This window comes from Ursus americanus, chromosome 3 (assembly GCF_024610735.1).
Source record: "Ursus americanus isolate L20-20 chromosome 3, mUrsAme1.1.p, whole genome shotgun sequence".
In the NCBI taxonomy this organism is placed as follows: Eukaryota; Metazoa; Chordata; class Mammalia; order Carnivora; family Ursidae; genus Ursus; species Ursus americanus.
Window position 1 is genome coordinate 23671663 of NC_142129.1, and position 17635 is coordinate 23689297.

At 40.5% G+C, this 17635-nt stretch overlaps 1 protein-coding gene across 1 annotated transcript in view; it reads right to left on the reverse strand.

The window, feature by feature from the left end:
- SND1 (staphylococcal nuclease and tudor domain containing 1) overlaps positions 1–17635 on the reverse strand; it is a 406385-nt gene that overhangs the window by 153505 nt on the left and 235245 nt on the right. The window contains exon 14 of the mRNA XM_045792715.2: positions 13682–13754. Within this exon, the coding sequence (XP_045648671.1) occupies positions 13682–13754 (73 nt within the window). The remainder of the gene's footprint in view (positions 1–13681; positions 13755–17635) is intronic.

The following is a 17635-nucleotide window of genomic DNA, read 5'->3' on the forward strand; positions in this document are numbered from 1 at the left end:
TCATCTGTAATCACCCCGAACTGTTAACAGCTTAAAGCACCCTCAACAGGGGATGGATAAACCAGCTGCAGTACACTCACACAATGGAATGCTACTCTGCAAGCAAAAGGATACAGGCAACAACATGGATGGCTCTCAAAGGCATGATTCCATTTATAGGACACTGTGGCAAAGGTTAGAGTGTAAGGACAGAAAACAGATCAGCGGCTGCCAGGGACTAGGGGAAGGACTAGAGGTGGACGCCAAGGGGATGGAAGAATTTTCTGGGATGATGCAATAGTTCTAGTATCTTGAATATGGTGATGATTACATGTATACACTGCTTCTCAAAATGTACGTCTGTCAAAACTGATAGAATTATATACTACGAAGATATATTTTTATAATTAAACCTAGATTGTAAAAATAAAAAAACTGGCCTAGTTAGCCCATGCAAAATTTTATTTTTTAAGAAAAACTTCTTCCTAGTCAACTAATTTTTAAGTATCTCAGAGAGTTACAAGTTCAAGATGAAGTACTTTTCATGCTTCAGATAAACTACTTTATCTAACTGTTCAATAAATTATTTTAAAAATTCAAGCAGAAAATAGTTTAGATGAGAAAAATCATGAGGTTAGAAGAGCATTGAAAAAAATCTTATGGGTTTCCCAAAAGCAGCATCAGAAAGTATTAATTCTTAGGCAATGGCTAAAGGAAAGCATGATAACATCCTCAACGGGCTATATAGAGGAAATGTTGTTCAAATTAAGAAAAAAAGTACCAATAAGTACAGATCCCGATTGACATTTTTTTTCTACCTTGAAATAAAATCATGTGATATGGCTTAATGTGAATGAAATAATATCCACTTCTTTATCAAATGAAAATTCTATACTAGCTCAGAGATTATTCTTTTATTGAATGACTTTCAATTTCCTAAATTTAACCAGCTGAAATTATACTGTGGATAACCATTCAATTTAACCTTTAGAAATGAAGTCATTGCCTTTTAGTGGAAAAATCTGCATTTTATCATCAACAGGAAATACAATGCCCTTGGCTTATTCTACAAGACTTTTTTTGTACTATAAATTTAGCATAGAAAGAGCAGATGGTGGTATATGTGTACCTTGTATAAAAAGTGGAGAAGTATTTACCTAGTTAGAATAAACTATCAAGTATCCAAGCTTGCCTTCTTCTGATATTCAATCCTCTTTCTCTAACTTGGATGAGGTTTCGTGAAGCCCATCGAGGCGGTGTGCCAAGGGATGTCCTTCCTCAAGTCTGCCAAACCACAGAACTATCTCAAAGTTATGACTCATAATTTGTAAGGTCCAGAAAAATTTCTACGAATAAACCCCACTTTCTTTCCCCCATCCCAAACTGTCCCTTTCCCCATTTCTCCATATTCTAACTTCCCAGCAGATTATTACAATTTTTTCTTAAATTGATATTCAGTGTTAAGACTCTGCAAATTATAGCCTTCCCTGGAGTGCTCCCCTCCTTTCTCCTGTGACTTCTGCATGGTGGCCCGTGAGGCTTGCCTCACAATGGATGTCCTGGGCCTTTCCTTCACCAAGACCCTGGAAATTCCCTTCACATCCTATCCCGGGTTGTGTTTTCTACATCCATGACTTCCTCTTTCTTGGTTTACTTCCTTCCATTAAAAAAATAAATAAATAAATAAACAAATAAATAATCCTATTCTTATTTTATGGAGAAAACGTTTTCTCTCTCTGAGGTCAGGTAAGTAAATACAGTATTGCTTTTGTAGTTTTATTCAGGAAAAACACTATCCATAAGTACTTGGAGTCAAGAGACAGGTTCCTTTCATTATCCATCAGCACAGTAATAATAATAAAGTATCTAGAGGAACTTCATACACTGGAAGACATATCTTCCAATTATTTTTAGGTTAAACATTTCTCAAAAAAACATGTAATTTATCCAGACTGTAGACATCTGATTTGTAATAAAGAATTAAATTGATTAAAAAATAGTTAAAGGAAGCATTTCTAGGTTAAACTGGTAAAGATAACTACAAACAATGATAACAGAAAAAGACCCTTTACATTTAAAACAACTGTGCTGTTAGGGTGCCTGGGTGGCCATTTAAGTGTCTGATTCTTGATTTTGTATCAGGTCATGATCTCAGCGTTATGAGATCGAGCGCCACATCAGGCTCCCTGCTCAGCCTGGAGTTTGCTTCAAATTCTCTCCCCCTCTCCCTCCCGCTCACCCTCTCTCTCATATAAATAAATAAAATCTTTAAAACAACTGTGCTGTTACTCTTCTAAGAATGAAATGATGAGTCTTTATCGGAAAACCATAATAGACATCCCGAACATTTCTGGAAAAGGGGCATGTGACTGGTCTAAAAACACAGCTTTTACACGGTAGGTGACAGCAAGAATCTGGAACAAAGCAATCAACCGGTCTACTGTCTACTGTTCTGGATATCACTTACAAGGCCACAATGAAAAATAACAGGTTTGAAATACACTTTTTCTTTCAAAGTTTCAGATCAATTTTTATCACTTCCAAAATCTCTATAGGCAAGAGGTAAGAATTTATTACAGAAGCAGAAAATGGCTTGAGAGATAATTAAAATAATATGTGCAGAGTAAAGAATTTAAAAGACAGTCTGATGAAGCAGGAGTTTCATTTCATGGGCAAATCAAGGACTCAGGGGCAAGGAAATTGATGTCATGCTTAAACTCTACCCCACCTGAGATAAGAACCCAACTTCAGAAAAGGATAAAGAAAAAAATCAGTAAGCAACCTGTGACATAAAATTTAAAAAAATCAAAATAAATATTATAAAAGGTTATTGGATTAAAATAACTCCAAAACCTCCTAAAGTACTTTGAACATTCATTTTTGCCTGGAGACATACCAATTTAGGTCCAATGAATCTTAAAGAAAGCTTTTTAAATTATATCTAATTCGGTTTCTTGAAGCCCTACATTTTTAAAATTTTTATTTAAATTCAATTAACATATAGTGTATCATTAGTTTCAGAGGTAGAGTTCAGTTATTCATCAGTTGCAAAGCACTACGTTTTTAAAGAGTTAATAAAAATAGATAATTAAAACATTTGGAAGAGAAAGTTCTAGTTTTTGAGACATGAAGAAAAATGACAACTATTAATGGCAGAAGTTTTTATTAATTAAGACAGAAGGTGATCAGTGTTTTGAAGAATATATCAAACCAAAAATCTAATCATTTCACTCAAAAAAGATTTACACATGATGATGTTAAAAAACAACAACAACTATATGCTCTCCTTTGGCCTAAGTGTCCACTTTATGGGACTGTTCTAAGAAAATAACTACAGACTATGAACTAGCTAAAGGAATAATATGTTGTTTATGAAAGAAAAGAACAATCAAAATAGCTTAATATCCAAGAATAGGAAGCTGATGAAATAAATTACAGTACATCGAGAAGACAGAAGACTAGGTAGACATTGAAAGTATGGTTCAAGAACACATTCATGTGCAAAAATAGAATTAACTGGAAAAGGCAATTAAGCACCTACTATGTGCCAGGCACTGTTCAAGGCACTGATTGTGTAGTTAAGAATAAAACAAAGTTTCTGTCCTAAAAATACTTTATATCATTTAAAGGGGACTGGGGGGGGGGATTTAAAAAAAACCCCACATTTTGGTAAATAGATGTATTTTTATTGACAGATTTCTGATGGTAGTAGTAGAGATCATTTTCTTCTTTTGGCTTATTTATTTTTGATGCATTTAAAACCAAAAATTTTGACAGAAAATTTGTGGTACAAAAATGTGTAAGTTTTTGTTTTCAAAAGAAAATACATTAACATTCAATGCTGATTTAGCTCTGCCCAGATAAACTCACAAATTATTCAGGTCAGATAACTGTCTCTTCAGTTTTATAAGAGCCAAATTCAACATTTTCCATAGTGATAATAGGCTTAAATTGTAATGAAACTACCCTTACAGAAAAGGGTAGTTAGAAATGTAGTGTTCTAGATGTACTGGGAAATTCTAATTCTTTCTAAAGAAAAATACAGATTTAACTCTGCCTCACCCAGTGACTTTCCAATTCTGGTTTAATGTAATCACACGTGGATATTGTACTGGGGTTCTCGAAGTATGACCCTAAGGATTTAGCTTATCAATGGAAACCAAGTACCCCTGAATGCATGAGTGATGGCAGAGAATTCAGACAAAGAGTTTTGATCAATATACCCAAAGGAATTTGAAAGATCTCCCATCATTGTCATATGTTTCTCCGAGAATGCATATGTAATTATGGATGCTCTGGATTTCTTATGCATTGAAAACTACACAGACACCATCATTACACACATTTATCTACTTACTATTCTTAGGAAACTCCTAATAGTGATGGCACAGAGCTGTAAGACATTGTTCCTGGGGGATAATTCAGTTGGGACAATTAGCTCTTGCTCTCTATGCCCCTTCAGTCCACAAAAACTGCTCTAAAGTCACAAGTAACTGGTGTTGCTAAATCCACTGGATAGTTCTCAATCTTCATCCTTCTTGACCTTGAAGCAGCACGGTCAAGTCTTGGGTTGTAAGGCTCTCTTCCTCTTAGTTACCAGGCTTTTCCTCTGATAGCTCAGGAAGCACCTTTTTAAAGTTTGTTTGGTGGGTGATACCCCACCCATACATGATCTTTAAATTTTGGAGATAAGGACTTGGCCTAGGGACTCTTCTCTCGATATTCTCTGGGAATTTTGTATATTCACACATATATATACCCAACAGCCCTAAGTTCATGCATAAAGCCCAGGCCACTTTCTGGGGCTCTGGACCATTTGAATGGCTCACGGGTACCTCAGTTTACATGTCCAGAAATTCTTAATTTCCCCCCCAAATCTACAACACCAGTGTTCACCATATGGGAAAAGCAGCACCACCAATCACCTGTTATTTGTAGCCGGACACTTAAAGAGCTCACGTATGACACCTGGTTTCATCCCCCTGATGCAAGCAATGGCCAAATTCTACCAGTCCTACCACCAAACTAGATATCAAATTTATCCTTCCATATCCACTGCCACAGGCCCAGTTCTAGCCACTGTTCAGTCCTCTGGTAGCCAGTGTCCTAAAGCCACTCTCGCTTCAAGTCTATCTCCAACAGCAGCCAGGGTGGGGGAGGGGATGATACACAATTATAAAATGCTGACCTAATTAGTCCCTCCCTTGTCAATTATTTCTCATTATTCTTCAGACAAATTTCAAAAGCTTTCCTCAAGAATCACAAAGTAAATGTTTCAATCATTTGCTGTCTTAATTCCAATCACTATCTTCAATATTTCAGCAGTAACGGCCTTGCCTCTTGAACCCAAGCAACTTCCTACCTCAGGACCTTCCTGTACACAGTTTCATTCTTTAGCCCTGTACAAGATCTTCCACTAACTCCTTCTTTAGACCTCATTTTAAAATCACTTAAAAGACTCTCTGACCATGTGGAATAAGCTCTGAACACACACACACACACATACACACACACACACACACACACCCACCCACCCACCCAGCACAAGTGTAATTATAGAAAGAATTGAAGGTGTGCCTGGGTGGCTCAGTCAGTTAAGCAGTTAAGTGTCTGCCTTTGGCTCAGGTCATGATCTCTAGTTTCCTGGGACTGAACCCCCATCTGGCTCCCTGCTGCCCCTACCTCCATACTGCTTCTCCCTCTCTCTGCCACGCCCCCTGTGCTCTCTGTCAAATAAATAAATAAAATCTGGAAAGGAAGAAGGAAGGGAGGGAGAGAAAAAGAAAGAAAGAGAGCAAGAGAGAGAGAGAGAGAGAGAGAGAGAGAAAGAAAGAAAGAAAGAAAGAAAGAAAGAAAGAAAGAAAGAAAGAAAAAGAAAGAAGAAATCGCATATGCCCTAATAGCATGTAACTGTCTTGTTCAATGTTATATCCTCAACACCGGGCATTGTGTGTGACATATAAGCAGCACTCAATAAATACTTATGGTTTGATCATTCATTCACTGACCCAACATGACAAATGCATTTAAAAACAGGCCACATGGCATATGTTAAAAGTCTGAAGAGATAAAGGGGCGGTAAGTACTCAGAAGAGGGAGGGTTATGATCTGGGACTTGAACTGGATAAAGAGTTTAGAATACAAATACAGCTGCTGATGGTGGTGGTAGCTATCATGCATAGAGGACTTCTATATGCTCAGCAGAATGCTCAGCAATTTAATAATAATCACCACCACCCTGTGAACCACTGCCCTCGGCTGAGCTCTTACTGTGTCAAATGTTGTAAGTACTCTGCATGTATTAAGGCATTTGATCACACCACAACCTAATGAGATAAGGGCCATTATTATTCATTTTGCAGTGGAAAAACTGCGGCATGGAAGGGTTAAATAACTTCCTCAAGGTGACAAAGTCATAAGCAGTGGAGCCAGGACTTGAGCTTGGCTCCTCCAATATTGGACCCATGCTACTAATCATGACCCCATATTGCCCCTATATTGTAGTAAATATGCACCCTTTCTACTGCATCCTTCTACAAGCCTGTCCACTTCTAGGTACTAACCAGCACAGTTAACCCTGTACCGAGCAGCCACGGTCACATATTTTTCCAAACACAGTATCAGTCGCTTTAGGTCGCTACCTGGCAAATCAAATCTAAACTAGGCTCTGTGAAGAGATACAAAAAGACCTCCCTTTCCTAGGAGTTTAGAAACCAGTGAAGAAAACCACTGCACATGTCAACTTGAGAACAGTTACCAATCAATACACCAATAAGCGCAAAATCAGGGTAGTAAGTGATTATGTAAATGCCCAAGAAAGGCCTGATCAGAAGGCAGTGAGGACAGAAAGGGGAAACTGCCTAGAAGAAAAGACATGCCCCAAAGGAGGAGAAAGGCATGGTCAGGACAGGTGAAGAGACCGCACTCCAAGAAGGAGAAATGCCATTCAGGAAACACTAATTAATAACATAGTCAGAACTGAGAAACTGAAACAGAGGGATAGACTGAATGACATAAAAGAAACTAAATGGTTTCTACAGTGCGTGAAGTAACTGGACAAGCTGCAGTAACGTATTATCAAGAGAACTCCAAATTCAAAACCTTGGTAATTAGCTTTTATTCTCAGATACCTCCCAAATCTGATACCGTCTTAGGAATTTTATCATTTCTTCCTGAGAACATCATTTCTTGAAGAACTGAGGCACAAAATTACTAGGTAATTTCAAGCTGACCCTGCGCTCTGATTCAAGTATATTTATCTGGACATCAACACTGCAAAGAGACTCCAAAATTCTGTACAACATATACTGTAGGGAATATGCTGGAAGCATGCTAAATAAATCCTTAAAATACGAGTAAGCAGAATGTCTATGTTAGTAAAATGACTTACTTTGAGATGTTTATATAAGCTATAGCCACAGGACAAAATGAGTTCAATCCAGGGCTAAGTAGTGTTACGATGGTGAAGTGGAGAGTGAAGCCAGGGCTGGCCAGAAATATTTCAAGTTCTATCACATCACTCAGCAGCCATGGGACAGAAGAAACAACCCAATCACACACCTGAACCTGGGAATCAAAAATTTTATCAACTGCCTTCCAAATACCTTAACATTCACTTAGCTAAGCCTGTAATAGGCTCATTTATCTAATCTGGACCCTTGAAATAGAATCAAAGAACAATCTCCACATGCACCCAGAGAACGGGAAGGAAAACTCAAGAGCATGAACCAGGATACCCAAATCTATACTAGAGGCCACTCCCTGTGGAAAGAGGTGTCACTTCATTTGGAAAAAATGCTCCTGAACTCCCTCAATTTCCTCTCTCCTTCCGTTGAACAAAGGAAGAAAGTAAAAAGTCATTACTGGAGCTCAGGTCACTTAAATGAAAGCCAGGACCCTGTTTCTATGGGGCTCATTTGCATGCACTCCTGTGTGTGAAGTCATAGTTAAATAAGGAATCAGAAGGCAAACAGAAAAATCTGTGGCAGAAAACTTCCTGAAACAGAGTTCAGTGCAGGGACATATCAAGTCTGATTATTTTGGAAAGAAGAGGTTTTATTATCAGACGCAACAAGTAACAAACGCTGTCTTTGACAGTGGCCCACCTCTGGGCAAGTCACTTGATAAAACGTTTCTTCAGAGGTGCTGAATTGCACAGCTGGGACACACTTAGCAAATGTCAAATTGTGCCCTGTCTTCAATGTCCAATCTCTTTACCTCCATTGGCTATCGTGCCTGAATTTTCTACAACAAAAGCCTGTTGGTGAACATAACGGTAGACCAAGAAAGGTACAGGGCATGGAAGCAGGAATTCTGTAGATGAAAGAGACATTCATTTTACAGCTTTAAAAAAAAAATTACTTTCACAACGAAATGACTCTTCACGTTTCTAGGTATACAGCAGGTAATCAAACAAAGACCTTTCAAAGCATATAATTACATGATCTCTTATTGCCCAATTTATAAATTGGTTTTCTATTTCTCTTATTTCTGCAATTGCTTCCCCCCTTAAAGAATAATTCCCCAAAATGGAAAAATCATCACTATTTATTTATTTATTTATTTATTTATTTATTTATTTATTTATTTATTTAAAGTAGCCTCCACACCCACTGTGGAGTCCAGCGTGGGTCTTGAACTCACAGTTTTTGAGATCAAGACCTAAGCTGAGATCAAGAGTTGATACTCAACTGACTGAGCCACCCCAGTGCCTCCAAATCGTGACACTTTAATACAAATATAAAATGAACACATCAAATATTTATTTTAACCCACTAATTAATGAGGGAACCAAGAAGATACTACAACTTATTCAAAAGAAAATCTGAAGACCACACACACATATATATAAGACAACCAGGATGCTGAAGTGAATTTACTAAAGATGCAAAACCGTACAGCTAGTCTTTGGATCACCCCAGGTTCTGCTTTAAGGAAATTCTTATCATTAATACTACGCAAGTCCAACAAAATCATCATGGAGAGGTTACGAGAAAGTTCCCATGTAACAAGAGCAAGGAACCAAAGTCCAAGGGAACACAGCAGTAGCTAACAGAAAAAAAGACACAGGGATTTACTGAAGCAACGAAGGAAAGCTAGCAACAGCAATATGAGCAGAGGAGTTGCCATAACTCTGTACCATGAAGAGGCAGAGATGTTCAGAGAACGGAAACTCCAACCGAGTGACCTACAGAAGTATCACTAGAAAGGAATGGATGCCGGCCCCAGCTCTATCCTCTTGCGCCGCTGGTAACAAAGTTCCTAACTCCTCCGGCACCAGGAAGGAAAGAACAGACACAACAGGAAATAGAGGAAGAGGGAAACAGACAGCATGACTCACTGAGTACTACTCCCGCACGCACGGAAAAGGAAGGAGCGGAGGGAGGCACAGGAAGCAGTCAGCGCGTGCTGGCTGCAAACTGAGGAGCGCGCAGCTCCTCAGAACAATAATTGATTTGTCTGATTTACCAGAACAACAGCAAGCCACGCACCAGCCCCATTTTATTGCCTGTTTTACATTCTATATCTGCAGGAGATCGTATTTATTACAGAGCAAGCTACAGCAAAAACACTAATAAACCTAAGATAAGAACCAGCCTTATATTCCAGTGACACGCACATTCCAACTCCTGTCTGCGGTAAGGGAGGGAGTGGAGACTGGATCGAGGAAAAACAACGTGTAAGCATAAAATGCGAATCTATGAAGTGAAGCAGTCACCACAGAACCATCCTCCAAATCAAATCAGATCTAGTGCCAAGTCTGTCAAATTCTTAGTTGGTTTCAAATTCAATTCATTCCTGGCCTAAAGGGAAACCCGATGATTACAGAAAAGACAACAATGATCGGTACTTCAATATTCCACTTGCTTCACCTTGAAAAATTAGAAATAAAGGAAATTACTAACTTCTTCAGGATCCAAATCACCAGACTGGCAGTATTTTTTCCCCTATTGGTTACCCTGAGAACAGATGCAAAAGACGCAGAAGAAGCAGGTTTAACAAACCCCTGTCCAAAAGGTGGGGTTCACTCAGCTGGTGTTATGCACAGATGCTGTGTACCTGATGGAAAACACAGCACTCAGCTGACATTAATGGCAAAAATCATCTATATTAACGAGAAAACAACAGAGAAAAGAATCACCCAAAAGTTGGGAGCTAACAACGTTTCTGAAAAATCAAAAACCTGTAACAAGCTCACAATATGGGACATGGTGCAAGAGGCTCTACTGGCACAGAACACAAAGTGAGAAAGTGTGCTGAGTAGCCAATAAATGTCCAGTCCAGTCCCGGAAAGCCAATGAGTGGATATGAAAAGGCCTCCCTGTTTCACTGCCCAGAGGTCAGCATCTCTCTTCCCAAAGAAGGTGTTCCTCCCCCCATTCCTGTGTTGGGATCACTCCTTTACAACCACTGGAAGTAAGCCACGCATGCCTTACACCTGCTAAGGCTCCATACAAGGCCTTTTAAGGCACTCTTGACCTTTACACAGTGAAATCATCTTTGAAAGTGCAAGAGAAGAGATATGGACAATGAGGAGAAACTCAACCCTAAAAGTTGGAGGCCATTAAACCTAGAGTAAATTACATCATGACATAAGATCTTCTGTATAGCATATTTCTTGAGTCTATTTAGGAGACAAAAGTGTGATTAGCTTATATATCTTTTGTTTTTATTCCAAGGATGTATATTGGGATGGCAAGAGGCATTATGCATAAATACTGGTCCACACTAAGTTATTCTTTTTTTTTTTTTAAAGATTTTATTTATTTATTTGACAGAGATAGAGACAGCCAGTGAGAGAGGGAACACAAGCAGGGGGTGTGGGAGAGGAAGAAGCAGGCTCATAGCGGAGGAGCCTGATGTGGGGCTCGATCCCATAACGCCGGGATCACGCCCTGAGCCGAAGGCAGACGCTTAACCGCTGTGCTACCCAGGCGCCCCCACACTAAGTTATTCTGACAGCATACTGCATATCCCATCAGCTCAACAAACACTTCCATTTATCATGACCTATACCTAAGAGGGGGGAACAATGAACTGGGGAGAGACCCAGTTAAAAACAAAAACAAAAACAAAAAGATCCAGAAAGTCTTACAAAACCATTACGAATGTGTGTATCTCATTGCTCTTATTGGGGGTATTTTGTCTTCACCTCCCTATAAGCTATTTGCCTGTGTGATCCCACATGCTCACCTGTCCCTTGGACAGTGACATCGCCAGCATGCTTCAGGAAGCTGAAAAGCCACACATCTCACTAAAATGGCACAAGGGAGCCCAATACACACATACTTAGCACTACTCTGTGATGGAAAGAAGGGGGGTTTAGAAGCAGAGAGACAAAACTCCTCTATTACAGAGGGCACTAAAAAAAAAAAAAAAAAAAAAAAAGCCTGCACTCAGAGCTGAATCATGTGTGATGGAGGTAGACAAGGTCACTCTGACATCTATTTAAATGGAACAGCTTTTTCACTTTTTCTCTCCCACTTGTTCAAGCTTTCCCTATTTATGTGGTAACTGAGGGAGATTTAACTCACATGTATTTTTAAGTAACACAAGAGCAAACCAATTCTCCAAAATCAAGACAGAAAAGGAGAATAAAGATATGTATGAAAATGAGCTATAGTTGGGGAGGGAGGAGAGAAAAAAGTAGAAGAAAAAAAAATGAAAACAAATTTCATTAAGATCGTTGCTACAAAAAGGAATAAAAGACAACACCAAAACACATCAAGGTGTAAGTGGAAGATTCAAAGACAGCAATAAAGAGCATCAGGACACTATGCTGGCAGGTGCCAAAAGCACAGCCCTGAGGCAAGTGTGCCTCCATTCAAAAACCTGCCGAGGACTTCCCCTCACTGCCGACAGGGAATCTGAGCGAGAACGTGAACTCCAAAAGCTCACGAACGGGCCATGAACAGGCCAAAAGGTGTCACACCATCTCCAAGGTTTAATTCGGGTTCTAGAAGGCCCTGGAATACAGGCCTGACATAAGTTTTTGGATGGGCACATCTGGGCCCAGTGTAGAGTCATCCACACTGTGTTTTCCAAAACAAGTATTTATAACTGTTTTCTCCCTCCACTTGAATAGCCAAAAACTTGCCCTTTCATTACTCGACCATCTTCAACAAAAGAATATTAGGAAAATATTGCTGAGACTAGCAGAGGAGACACATGCAGCAATTATCACATACGTCCAGGGTAACTCGGCAAGGTGAGCCAGAGGGAAAAGCAGACCTAATACCAGCAAGCCAGGAGTCACACCTGTTAACGAGAAGCCTTAGCAGATACATCTTAGTCACCTGGGGCTCGAAGGCCATTGGCAACAGGTTTCTGGGCTTCAGAGGAATCTTAGCTACAAAGAACGTGTTATCAACATACCTCGTTCATTAAACAGAGGCACAACTTTTTGACAAAAGTCCACTCAACGTAGGAAACACTATTCAATCTGTAGTCTGAAGTGACTGGGCAGAGTTAGAAAAACTCAAGAGAATCCCATTGCTTAAAATGAACATGGTATCGCTATAACCCAGGCAAGGGACAGCTGGCCAGACACATTTATAATAGGCAATCACAAGGAACAATAAGCAAAGTCTGAGCCAGGCTTGGGAACACAACATAACAAGAAGATAATACACTCTAATCCATCACTGCCGTGGGCTAGGCTGAGCTCTAGAAGCTTTTGTTTATACGAGCATTTTCTTCTGGGTGCCCAAGGCAAGCTCCCTGAGTGTCCAAAAGCTAAGATTTACTAGCCCTTCCTCAGTCATCTCCCCTGCGCAATGTGCCCCCCCCTTACACATGACCTGGATCCCTTCCTTAACCATAAGTTACTATGGAGTTGAAATGGATGGTATGTGTCCCAGGAACAGGTTTTTGATGAGCCAACGAACCTTCTCTGGGCACCTGATCAAATCAACACCTAAGCGGCTCACTCTTCCTTTAGTTGGTTCTGCTTCTCTTCCTCGAAGTTGCTGCTACCCGACACTGCTGTTTCCCTTGCCCACCTGCATGCAAGGATTTTTATCAGTTTTGTTCATTGTTGTATTCTCAGTGCCTGGAGCAGTTCAGGCACAGTAGGCACTCAAATACTTGCTGAACAACTGACAAAGGCATCGTCTTCAGCCAAGAGATCCTAAATGTGCAAGGGTAAAGTCCTAGTCACTAAGTAGTCATTTGGACTCAGCCCTTTAGGAGCTCGTAGGTATCTGCGCCTTCCATTCTTCTATATCATCTCTATGTATTAGCTCACAGGAGCGCGCACACTCCTTCCCCTACGAGACAACCAGAGGAAAAAGAAGCCCCAGTTTTTAAGGTTGTCCTAAAACCTACACTTGACCTTTCCCATTAAGACTTTCCAGTCACAGTGATAACTGAACAGGGATTAAAAAAGGAGGTACTTTCTTCTTACTACAATTGGGAAGACATATCTTCTAACTCCTCATAATGAAAAAATGGAAAAGCAACACAGTAACAGTTCAGGTGAAGAGACAGGAGGAGGTTTTATGCCCTAGTTTGAATTCTGCTTTTTCAGAATATAAAACAGGATCTCCATAGATGCATAAGCAGAAGCCCTGGAAAAATTCACATTCTGTGTCTGAAAACAAACGAGTTACAGAAAACACATAAGCTGAAGTCCTCTGGTGAATAAGCAGCCAAGCTCTTGGCACCTCTGAGCCACACAGCTCTATTCAGGGACACAACTCACCCCAGATATGTCTGCGACACGGTGGATAGGCACTTCCTTCTTGCTGTGCAATCCTTTGCCATTTTTAATAGCTCTGTAAAGGAAGAAGAAAAAACCCAATTAATATACAAATCACATCAGGAAGGGGTAGGAGGGTGGGAAAAAAGGGGTGAGAAGAGAAGTCGTTCAAATGGGGGGAGGTGTCTATCACTACACAAGTCACACTGCACACTGCTCAGTAGCCAGTCTCTGCAAGAGCATTTGGTAGAGGGGAGAAGACAAGCCTGCTCTTCTAAGCCCAGTTCCGAGTACTTGGCTGCTAGTTTCAGCTAACAGTGTGCCTGGTAATCAGAGAAAGCTCCGGAACTTGTTTCCAAATTAAAGGCATTGTTCCAGGCACAAAAGAGGAATCAGTTGGAAGAGCACACTCCTAAGAAACGGAAGTAATAGTGTTTCTTTCTGCATTTAATCACATGAAACATTTTAAATACAAAATATGCAGCTAGTGTTCCAATTCTAATGGAAATAAGTTCCTCCCAGGTAAAAAGATAAATTGGCCTGAATGAAGAAATACTATATGGAAAAGTCATTTTTAAGAGTGGGGAAAAAATTAGCAAAAACTACCTAACTGACATTAAGCCTCATTTTAAATCAGTTTCAGGTTATAACAACAGCGGACTTAGCGGGGGATTTGGGGGGAATCTGTCACACATCTGATCACTGGTTGGTTTGCTCCAATCCCCCATCTTTTATCTCCTAATCCCCTGGGTGGTAGCTTTAGGGATGGAAGCCTAAGCAGCGTCACTGGGTGTGACCACTCATGTACAATGGAGGACCAGGGAATAAATGCGGACGGGTAAATCACTAAGTCACTGCGTTACTTGGTAAGACCTTCCAGGGCACCGCCAAACTGCAGACCAAAGCAAGGAGCATGTCTGAGTTTAGAGAATGGAAAACAGAGATTCAGGGGGGTGTACCCACTCTCCAGACTAGCCTTTTTAGAGTTTCTGAATTTCAGACAAAGTGTAGAGAAAAATGCACAGACCAGGATTAGTATGTTGGGCCCTCACACTACACGTTAGCAACCCCACTCTACCTTACCCTGCAGGGGTTACTTTCAGGTCCTAACTTTCTAAATCAAACTCACATATACCAAATGGAGTGGGAGTTGCTCAGTGCTGAGCGGCACAGTCCTACTTCTTATATACTTGGGATGTTATCATCCATCCCTCACCCCTGCCTCCACCTCTGGGAATCTCTCACTCAACTAATTTGAAATGCCTTCTATTCAGAAATAACTTACTATCTACTTTCTATTCCATAACAAGGGTAAGAAATGAAAGTACAGATGTTTAATAAAAACGAAGCAAAACACTCACTCTGATCTGTGCTAACTGAAAAAGCATTTCTGAGTTCCTTGAATTCACATGGTTCCTCCTGAATTTGAATCGAGGGCTTTAGCCTTAGAAATTACAAGTGGGTCAGAATTTTCCATTTATAATTTAGTCCAGTGATCTATCATTCAGGGAATGTGTTAAATGATCACAGACCGGGGCTGGTTCTCAAGGTATGCTGCTAGTACCTTGGGATTGCAAACTAATGGCAGAGGATGGGAAGATGGCTTATATGGAAAACCAATGGCTGGAGACCCAGAACAGATATGACTCTTCCACCTCACAACACCCAGCATACATCCTTCTGCCACCAGCAGGCTCTCCTCATGTTACCACCATAAACTTGAAGGCGCAGCCTTGGGAACAAGAAGCCTCTGTGAGGTGAGGCAAGCTCACTGCCACCCTGACTGTAACTCACCTTCCTTCAAGGCAAGGCCTGCTAAGCCTTCTGCAAGTCCTCTGGGGGCACAAAATGCCTACAGCTTTATCTTCTTCTAAAAACAAGGACAACCAAAATAAATGGACCTGCCCTATAAACAGATGGGTTCATGTGACAGCACTGCTGAACTTGTGGCCTTTCCTGGGGGCTGGAGAGCATCTCATAAACTACAAGGAAAAAGAACAGGGCCTGAGCATTAATTGAGAAAACAAAGGTTCTCGAGACAAAAGCAGTGAGGTGATAAACTAAAATTCTGCTTTCTTTTGGTGACCCCAAAGCAGCTCTGTGCCCAAAGCAGAAATCCAGGACTTAGCCAAGATTAAGCATGCTTAAGAGAGAAAAACATAATACCTTAAAACCAGAAAACATGAATTAAAAAACAAAATTCTTAAAAATTAAGCCTTAATAAAAAATTTTTGAAAAAAAGAAAAACTTCTTTATTCTCTACCTTGTTCCTAAAAAGGATACTATCAGTTGTTTATCTGCATATTGGCATTTATTTTGGAAAAACCTTCAAAGACTTAATCTTTTCATACTTACGACTGCTAAATTAGTTCAATTTCGGGCACATTCAAGAGGTAGCAAGAAAGCCATATTTTATTATCATGATGTATAAACAGAGAAACAGTGCTCACCATTAGTTCTTAAGAAAACAGAGGCAAAATCGGAAGTTAATAATTTATAAGCACTAAATAAAATAATGCCCACCTAGGAAGCACTTGGAAGGGTAAGTGGTACACCAGACCCAGGCAGCAAATATGAGGGCTGTCTGAGAAATCAGCTACACGGGCTAATTCAGCATGGGTCTCCCTCCCTGTGCTGAGGTTGCTTTGGCTCTTGTTCCCAAAGTGCTGCAGAAATGACCTGGGAGGCACCTCCGGAAAACCTCCCTCAGCCGGAAACAAGGCTGATGCCACAGCAAGAGCTTCTTCTCAAGAGAGTATCTGGGGGAAGTACCCAGTATAGAATCCATGCATGCAGCTCAAAGAGGAAAGGAGCAAGCACCAAGAGTGGCAGGCTTGCCATGGTTCTTTGCCAAAGGAGACATAATATACATCTTGTTCCAGGACTGTAAAGATATGTGACATGCCTGCCTACCAACTGTTGTATAAATGGTAAATAAAGTGGAGATCCAGCGTCTGCTGCTTTGTCACTACTTCTCAGTGGGGCCCCCTGCATCTTATGTAACCAAGTTTCCCTGGGTTTGGGAAGCTGGGTCTTTGAGACCTGGGAGGACATTCAGGTAGCAGGTTTGCTTCCACTGAAATAGTCGCCACACAGCAAACACCTGACTCCCCTCCCCCACTCCCTCTCCCTGCAGGCTGCAACCACAGCTCAACATCCCTTTTCATTAGGCAAGGAATGAAACTCCTGACTTCTAAACTTCTCCTGCTGTGTCTGCTTAATAGCTGCTTTCTCACAAAAGCAGGCTGGTGCTCAGGCCAGCCAGGAGAAAGGAAGCAGTGGGGCAGAACAGAAGCAGCAGTATAAAGATGGCAAAGCCGAGATGTGTAAATAACGGACAGAAATCATCACCAGACAGGAAAAGTGAGTGTATGTCCACCTACATATACAAAGGGGTAACGGGGCAAAAGAGGGATAAAAACTCAGCTTTCTAGGTGGCTTCTAGAAGCATCTAGAAGCCACAGTGTGGGAGAGGAATCCCATTCCAATCACTGGAAAACACTTTTCTTTCTTTAAAGTTTGAAATTCTCATGTATGAGATGCTACTGCCTCCCCAGTTGAAGTTAAAACATGAACTTTGCAAAGACAGGTAAGAACACTGTTGAAGCGAGATTACCTCCACTGCCTCAACACCACAGGAATAGAATCTGAGCACTCTTAATGCAAAGGAATAGAGTTTGCTCTAAGGTTTTAAGGTCCCTTGCTCAGGCAGTAAAACCGAAGGACCATACTTCTCCAAGGCACCACTGACATGCAACAGTTCATCTTGTGCCAACAAATAGGCCGTGGTGTTTTTTTTTTTTTTAATTTTTATTATTATTTTTTAGGCTGTGGTCTTAATTCCAATTCAATGATGGTAGATTATTATTCCCAATATATGATTTTGAGCAATTACAAAGAAAGCCAAAGGCTTTACAGTTAGATCGAACCTGATCCAATTATAGAACAGTGGTCTCA